The sequence below is a fragment of the Mesitornis unicolor genome, unplaced genomic scaffold, assembly GCF_000695765.1.
Source record: "Mesitornis unicolor isolate BGI_N332 unplaced genomic scaffold, ASM69576v1 scaffold16588, whole genome shotgun sequence".
NCBI classification, from domain to species: domain Eukaryota; kingdom Metazoa; phylum Chordata; class Aves; order Mesitornithiformes; family Mesitornithidae; genus Mesitornis; species Mesitornis unicolor.
Window position 1 is genome coordinate 22,464 of NW_010201362.1, and position 9,334 is coordinate 31,797.

At 37.7% G+C, this 9,334-nt stretch overlaps 1 protein-coding gene across 1 annotated transcript in view; it reads left to right on the forward strand.

Annotated features, from left to right (window-relative positions):
* LOC104545025 (thyrotropin-releasing hormone-degrading ectoenzyme-like) overlaps positions 1 to 9,334 on the forward strand; it is a gene marked incomplete at its 5' end in the record, with an annotated part of 89,160 nt that overhangs the window by 14,571 nt on the left and 65,255 nt on the right. The window contains 2 exons of the mRNA XM_010190053.1: positions 4,054 to 4,119; positions 6,577 to 6,764. Of these exons, the coding sequence (XP_010188355.1) occupies positions 4,054 to 4,119; positions 6,577 to 6,764 (254 nt within the window). The remainder of the gene's footprint in view (positions 1 to 4,053; positions 4,120 to 6,576; positions 6,765 to 9,334) is intronic.

The following is a 9,334-nucleotide window of genomic DNA, read 5'->3' on the forward strand; positions in this document are numbered from 1 at the left end:
ATGTTTGGATGGTTGGGTAGTTCATTTTTTCGAAACCAAAACACTTAATCCCTAGCAGTACTGAGAGAACTAAGATAGCAAAGGGATAAAAGACTGTTTCCTTTTAAATAATCTCCTTTTCTTAAAAAAAGATTAATACAATAAAGGGCCTGCAAGCTTAATCAATACAGCATTACCAAAAACATCTTTCAAAATCCTTTAGCCCTTTTTACGGTGCTCCTATTTCCACTACTGTTCAAGCTATCTGTTTCGGTATTCAAATAATAAAATAAGTGTTGAGCCTTTTAACTTTTTTGGGAGGATTAAGATTACTATTTGACAAAATATTATACTATAGTCTAAATCTGTTGGGATTTTTTTGCAAGATCTTTTGTTTTGTTTGTGCAGTAATTGGACTTTGTTTTCATGGCATGACAGATTCTGGATTTTTTTTTTATATTTGATATCACAGTCTGATATTCTTTTTGACAGAGTGACTGTATGTTTTATTGGCAAGATGTTAAGAAGAATATTACAAGGGGATGCTTGCTGAGTATGTGAAACCAAGTGATCATTTTTGTATGTGTGTTTGATTAATTTTCATGTTGAGTGACACTATGCCAGGGTCTGTGAACTCACTCTCTTCTTTCCCCATGGCAAAGAAAAAGTTCAGAGCTGTCATTACAGTGGGGGAGAAAGAGAGAGTTTGAGAGTCTTGGGTTGTTAAAGAGCTTTTCATGCCATCTTTTCTCCTCACATATACTGTAGGGTTATAGCTGAAAGCTAAGAAGGTGGCTGAGGTGTATCTCCATGCTCCAGCATGCTCCAGTTGATGGAACAGCTTTTGAAGGTGACTTGCAAATTTATGATGGGAAGCAGCCTTGCAGCCAGATTGTTCTGGGCATATGTGTTTATGAGAAAGCGGCTTTTACCTCCTTTGGAGCTGTGCTGAGTGCAGCTTAGGTTCAGGCAGATGTGGTTTTGGTGTCATCTGCCTTTTCTGCTCCATGGCTTGCATTTCTCTTCTGTCTGCTTTGATTCTCTCCTGTTCAATGTCAAGGTGAAGGAGTGGCTAATACTCCAGCCCCGGAGAATTACAGTGAATAAGAACTTGTCTTCTGCCTCTTTGCAAGCTGCTTAAGACTTAGATATGTGTCCTCAGGAGGAAAAATGGATTATATTCCTGCTTGTTCTATCCTTAGAACAGACAAGCAGGGTATGTATAGTTCTTTGGCTTCTATTTTTACATTCCTGGGATATAATTGGTGCTGATATGTATAAGCCTTTTCTCTTTTTAAATTGAGGACCTGCCCATGAAAGGTGCTTTAAGAGAGGCTGCTGATTTGATAATGAAAGTTCAGGCTTGGTCCTGGTAACCCTAGCTAGCTTTGAAGTCATCTGCTTGGATGCTGGTAGCAAAATCTGGTGGGGAATGTTTGGGTCTGGTGGTGTCCTCAGTTCAAAAACAAGCTCTGGTATGAGGATGCATATGATAGAGATCTGTAAAAGCATAAATGACTTCAGGAGAGTGAAAAAGGGAGCTCTTTCTTCTAGTGCCAGAATCAGGGAGCAACAGATGACACCAGCAGACTGGCAGATGTTTGAAACACAGGCACCTTCACAAAACAGAGCTCTGAAGTGGGAAATCCTTTTTTATATGGTGTTTCAAATGCTAAAGATTTATATGGGTTCAGAAAGCAACTGGCCAAATGCACAGAAGATAACTATTAAATACAAACATACTAATCTGCTCAGGATTCCTTGTGTCATGAAGTGCTGGTTAATGGGATGGCATAGTAGGGAAGTATCACTGTATGCTTGTCCTGTCTTATAGACTTTCTAGGTGTCTGCTACTGGTTATGGTTGAAAACAGGATATTGATATATGAGAATGCTTGATGGGACCTGGCTCAGTAACTTTTTGCTCTTAAACCCATAGAAAGTGCACTCAGATTTTGGATTGCAATGTGGATTTATTATTAGAACCGTATTTTGGTGCACACTGTCACTTAGGACAGCTTTTTGTGTGGTATGCATTTGATAACACTACTAGTTTGATGCTATGTGTATGGTCTCAATATAACTTCCATGAAAGGAAAAAATGGATGATCAAGTTGTATGGTACCAAGACTGTACTCATATGTTGCATTTATAATTTTATTTTCTTATTCCATTGTAAATGATAGGATTCAATTTGTTTTCCTTTGTGTGATGAATACGTTAAATGGGAGGATAATAAATTTTTAACTGAACGACAAGCCACATCTAGACCTCCCAATCTGTGTGTTGGAAGAAAAAAACAAAAGAAAAGGACAGAAGTGTTTCATCTCTGCAGTCTTTCTGCACACAAAATGTAGAAGTCAACTTTAATATCTGATGGTAGATTGATAAACAGGATTGTTGCCTGGAGGAAGTACATCCTCAACTGTTACACCCATTTTATTTTGCTGGGTAATGATTCTCAAAGCAGCTCTCAAACGGACCAAAACATGCAGCATTTTCTAGTATTGCTGAATGTACATGTAAATTGTTATTTATTTACCTCGTCCCATTTATGTTTATTCCTATTTTAACTTTTTAATTTGCAATTCAACTTCTTTAGCTTTGAAAGCTATTGCATATTTCACTGTGCCTGAAATGATTCTGTATTTTTAGATAAAATGGAAGCAGTGTGCTTCCATTATTATATAGGTGCAGCCTATGTAATATTGTCTTTTTTTTTTCAAATTATTCTTATTACATTGTTAAGTCTAGGCCTTGCATTTAGGGAGTCAATGTTCTCATTTAGCCTTCCTAGCCTGTGATTAAATGGGAGTTGCTGCTCGTTGTACTATGAGTTGGCTGACAAAAGCTGAGTCTGTCACAGGTGCTACAATTTGTGTATCAGAAAATTTGCTTTCCAAATACTAATTATTCCCAAAGCATCTTACTTCACACAAAGCACGGATAACAGAGTCAGCAGATTTGTCCCAGTTTTATCATTGTGCTGTAAATTAGGGTTTGTCTCCTACCATTGTGTAACGTGAAGATGGTAGAAATTCAAATGCAGGAGAATCCATTGATTTACAAACTCTGATGTGGTTTTCTTTTTTTACTTAATTCTTCCAATCAAAATGCTGGAAATGTATGTTATTCAAACAATCATTGCTGAATTTCACTTCTGGAATTGAATGAGCTGTTGTCTAGGGATGTAGGGTGGTGGGAAGCTAACAGAGTTGTCTCTCCAAATGTCGTTCAAAACCAGAAGTGTTTTGTGCCTGAAAGGCCCAGACCTAAACTGGTCATATGCTTAAATTATTAATTTAGGAAGTTAATTTAATAGGATGGTAGCTTATCTGGCATTATCTTTCCATTTGCTACGGGAGAAGAATGGACCACCTGTCACTGAAACCATGGCTGAATAAGTGAAAGCATTCAGTTTATAATGCCCCCAGACATTGAGTCACATATGCCATGGAAACACTCATGTATGTATCTGTGCACAAGCGTGGAGCTGGATTCCTGCCACCCCTCTTCCACTGCTCCTTGTTGCAGAGAACATTTGTGATAACCTGTCACAGCCCCAGTTGCCAGTATGACGTATTTTGACATTGAAGCACCAGGATCTCCCTAGATAGAGATTGTAGTTCAGGTAGGCTATTGCTCAGTTAAATCTTTTGTAACAAAGCTAGCTATCATCTGAGTGAGCAAGTTTTTTAATGACCTGCTAAAATAGCAACAGGAACTGTGTTTCAGCAGCCTCTCCTTTCATTACTGAGAATTACCGAGAAACTTCTTCTGAGATTAGACAAGTATTTAAAATGTACGTTCAAAATATTTAGCTTATAGAGTGATTTACACAGAAAAGGAAGAGCATTGAATGCTGTAAATGAAATTTTTACTAACAATTTTTGCATTGTAAACCAGCTTAAGAAACTGTTTATTTACTCCCTTAGGATGAACATATTGTATATTTCTAAATTTCTGACAAATGCAAACATTAATGTGATTTAACTTATAATAGCAGTGATTCACAGCTCTAGTTGTTGGCTTGTATATAGTAATACTGATTTGTATTTTTACTTTATTTTTGTAGGACTATTTAACCATTCACAAGTATGGTAATGCAGCCAGAAATGATCTCTGGAACATACTGTCAAAGGTAAAATGCTTTAATCTATTGCACTGAGGGAGAAGCAGGAATTTACTGTGGTATTATTCTTGGTGAGGTTAGAAGTGAATAGTTCATACTTAGATCTCCAGAGCAAATATAAAAATTGATGCAAAGATATTCTATTTGAGTTAACCTAGTGGCAACATTAAAATATGTTTTTTCAGTGTTTCTGTTCTTTGTTATGTTTGTTATGTTATTGCTTCTGCTATATCGCTGATGTGCAGTAAAAGATACTTCACAGAATCTGCTATCATTGACTTTAGTGGCAGCATGCTGAGGCCCATTAGCTGGAAAGCACATGAAAGTGCTGTGCTGTGGTACTTAGATCAGGTATGTTTGTGATTTTGTGTGGAGTTCAGATTTGAGTGAAGGACAAAACAATTAAAGCTTTAAAGTCTAGTGTAAATAGATAACTAATGGCATGCTGTAGAGACTTATAGTTGCTGTGTCAATGCCCCCTTTGGTTGCTATGCCCAAGCTTGGCTTGAGTTTCTAGAGCCTGGTCCAGGGTTCTATAAGGGCAGGGTTTAAAGTGAGCCAAGCATGCCTGAATTTCTTGCCTACAGATCTGGTCTGGGCACTCTAGAACAAAGACAGAATGCAAGCCAATGTAGAGTACAGTCAGGGAGTTGGGGCACGAGTACCAACACAAGTCATGTGTAAACATAGTGATCCATTTGTAACTATTGAGACCAAAACTGGGATTCAACTGGAGGTCAAGACGTCTTCATTTATCTAGACAATCAGCTATATACATATAAGCTAGGTGTCCAAGCTCCAAATGTTGTCAGTGAGCACTGGATTCAGTTGCCTATTTGTATACATCTAACGACATTTCCCTTAATTTATCCTACCTAACTTCCAGCTGCCACATGAGATAAGTATGTCTGCTGTAGGTCTAACAGTTCTGCAAGGATGTGCTGGATATTTTAGGACATCTCATTTTACACATGGTGGATAGAAGCAACCACAGTTCCAGAAATCTAGCCAATACAGTCAGGAGAGCATAAAGAGAAATTCGGTTGACTAGCCACTACATGATTATTTTAAAATGAGCCTGAACCACTGTCTGTTGACTAGGAACTTGAGATAGTTGTTCAAATATAGACAAGTAGTGCCAGATTAGGTGCAATAGGGTGTTCAAGACATTCAGGGGGTTCTAATTGATTTCACACAAGATCTGTGGGATAATCTGTACCCTTCTGGAGTGGCAGGTCAAGATCAAACGGCATTAGCCACCTATGTATGGGCAACTGAACTAAGTCCTGTATCTGACCTGGCTGTTAAAACGAGAGTTGAGATGTATAACATACAGCCGGGCTCTTAAAGCTATGTCCTAATCTGAAGTTGAATGCCACTGCAAAAGTCTTTCTTGCTTCCCACTTGGTGCCTTTCTCTGTTCAAGCCTGTTGGACAGTTCTGGGTAATGGAAGGTCAGAGGGATGAATGTAATCTTGAAATATCAGCAGAATCCACAGCTAGTAAAGTAAAAGAAAAATCAGTCTATATTCTGGTCTATAACCACTATGGCTGTACTGTATGCTCAAATTTATTGTTCAGTCTAATAAATCTGTTTGCCTCAATGTAAGCACGTTTGTTGCCAGCTGCTTTGTTCCTGATGCATTGCGATTGCAGCTTCAGTTCTGAAGACTTCTTGCTGGGTTCTGCTTGCATTCATCAGAAGTTGCTCAGTCTGTGATCTAGGACTGTTCAGCAGCTAGGGACATTTCCATCACTGAAGAACAGTTGATGCCTGTCATTATCCTCATACCCAGTCTCATCTCCCATGATACCATAGTATCTTCTTTTTGTTTCAGACGAAAACCACTTGTAAAACAGCTTTTTTATTGACATACAGAATCAAATACAAGCACATTAATCCTCCATGTGTTGTGACAAATGTGGTTTGTGAAGGAACTGAGAATATCTTTGTCTACATGGCCTCACTTTGGACATGAGGGACATAATTTTCAAATAATGAGCCATTTGATTTTCAGAGCAGAGAAGAAAAAAAGAAATCAGATCCTTGGAATATGCCTTATTGTAGGCACCCTAGATCAGCTAACACTGTGTCTTTTCTAACCTTAGCTGACCAAGAATCTCTTCTGGAAACTGCCACCCAGTATTTCTGTGGCTCTTGTTAAAACCCTGTAAAACAGATTTGTATCTTCTATTACAGCAAAAATGCCTGAATGATGGGGGGATACATGACATTTTGACTCTCACTCTCCTCTCTGGCAAGCTGCTGAATGTTTATTTTTAAGATATACAGAGACTGTTGGTTAAATTATGTAGTGTGTGTGGACAGGGTGTAAATGCATATGTGTGCGCACACATGCTGGTTACCTAAATCTCTAAAACTATAGTCTTCTAGGACCAGAAAATTTTTACATGTTGTATTGTGGTATTGCTTCAACATATTTAAACTTTTTGTTTTTCTTGAAGGCTTTAAAAAGGGTTGGAAAATCTGTAAATATCCAAGAAGTGATGGATCAGTGGACGCTACAGATGGGTTATCCTGTTATCACTATCTTGGGAAATGAAACTACGGACAATGTCTTAGTGATCTCCCAAGAGCGCTTTGTTTATGATAGTGATACTAAACCCAAGGATCCTGCCCTTGGAGACAACAGGTATTTACATTTCTCAATTAATATTTTTCAAGAGGCTATAATCTTTTAAGTGTGTGCTTCATGTGTGTATTTTTATGAAGATGGTTCTGTAGAAATCGCTGAGCTTTGCTTGGCATCAGTACCATGTGGTGGCCCTTCCACTGCGATTGTAATAATGGTGAGGCTAGTTAAAAGAACTGAAAAAAATTCCTTAGAGTAATAGAACAATAAGATAAAGCTTTCAGTGTGGCCATTTTGCACCCTGACACTTCTCTCTGTGACTATGTCTTAAGTTACACGTGTGTTTCCTCTCCTTTTCTTTTGATTTTGTCACACTCCATGAAGTAATTTGCAATGTGGTTGGAAGGTATTGATACTTCTTTTAAAGTAATTCTTTGGAGTAAACCTTTCTATGGTCATACGTTAAGTAGACAGATGTAACCATATATCAGATATATACCTTGCTTGACTTAGGAAGCAGTGAAGAGCTGAACTGGACCTCTCTACAAGGCAGGAGGTTTGAGCTGTTCCAGTTCTGAAGCCAGCTGAACTGGTCCTATGGGGAATGTTACATTATCTGAAATGAAACAACAGGCACTTACGCACCTCTGCCCCTACCCTTCTTCCAGTTCTTAGATTGTTTCATTACCACTCCTAGCTGACTCCACACATTTCCTTCATCACAGAGACAAGCTGACATTCCTGGCTGATGCTGGGGAATCCTCATCTTATTGTTTAAACCAGTTTGGGCATCATATTTTAAAGCCAAGGATATAGAGCCGATGCTAGAGAATTACAAGATAGCATCAGAAACTTCTGTGTTCACCTATTCATGCGCAGCAGGAAAAAGGGCATGCTGTCAACCTTAAATACTCTGTCCAGTAGATATAAATCATTAAGAGATAAAATTTAATACCAAATTTTGTTTGGCACGTATGTAGTTTATAGAATATTCTCATTGAGGTTGGCCTAAAAATATAGTTTTGTTTATTGGGAAATATTAAGAAGTTCATTATCCTTCTTTAGAACATGAATATAATGGAACTCAAACATGACACAGAGTAAACAGTTGGTTTTCTGGCTGTACTGGAATAACCTAGCAGGGTATTAAGCATCTGTTTAAATTCTGGGCTGAAATTAGTTCCTTTGTGAAAAAGAGATAAAGCAAATGAATGTGGACTGCTGCAATTGTTCATGACTCACAGTTCAGTGCAGCATAAGAGAGATGCTCCCTTATTTGGTTTAAAATTTCTTTTGTGCAAGTATATATTTATGTGTATTGTAATGTGAGTGGATTTTACTACTCAGAAAACCAGAGTTTATTAGGTTTTTGATTGATTAATACAAAGATGTTAAGCCTTTTAAGTATTGTGGAGACTTTCTTAAATAGATTTGCTTGGTACTCAGTATTGATTGTAATAACTGCTGCTGTAATTCATAAGTACAGACTACTGAGTGTGTAAATGTTTTGTAAGGTGGAATATCAGTGGTGAGAATTAGACTTAGTTTTATTTTCATATGTGACATGAATTCAGAATTCAAACTGTATCTTGCGGTATGTGGAAGTTCTGCACTAGCAGGGCAAGTTATGCTGAGTTTCTTAAGAGATTTTGTCTACAGATTTTATCATTATTATAATTTCTAAACATTGAAAGATTTAGTGCTATAGAGAGCACAGAGAAAGATCTCAGCATGAGTCCTGTCAGGAATTTACTGTCCTAACAGGCAGTTCCATACATATTATATGTATCTCCTTTGTCAAATCTCTTTCTCATTCTCTTCGCCCTTTCGATTTGTTTTTCTCTGTGCTTCCATGACCTTTTAACTGCAAATGAAAAGGAAGCCACTTGCCCAAGGCTTTATAGACGGGGTGTTTACTCCAGCCAGTGAGATGATGGTGCTAATTTGCCACTTCCCCATTGAAGTTATCTGGAAGTCATGTTACATAAGTATAAATACCAAAAACCAGGAACTGTCTACCTTTAGCAAAAGGTGAAACTTACCTATGACATTCACTTTTCAAAAATCAGCCACCAGTTTACATTCAAGTCCTATCACTTAGTTATAAATTAGTGCCTAGAGTCTTATAACGATGATGATGCAATTCCTTGGTGCACTGCCCACAGGCATATGTGGCTTGGTATGCACAATGGCTCTGTGTCATTAAATGTCCTTTCACACCATCAAATTAAGTAGAAAAACAAGATTGACAACTGAAAATAAATTTATTCTTTCTGCCAGCGATGGCCTAAATCTTTTTTCAGGGCTTTTTTTTGTGTATATGCATTTGGTTTTTTTTATTTGGAAAAGTCACTATTGCTTCAATTACTGTGAAAGCAGTAGACAGGGAAAATTACATTATCGTGATGTCATTTGATAATACATGATTCATTACCTTGGTTTTTAACATTGTAAGACCTGAAGTTTTTATGACATGATACAAAGGGGCCATTTTCTTCTACAAGTACACAAAAGGAGATGATAACTGGAATGGAAACAGCATGTTAGTGGACATTCAGTGCTATAGTGAAGTGCAGCATCCTGGCTGATTCCACAGGTGGCTTAGGTCAAGAAGTTGGCAAGAGTTTATT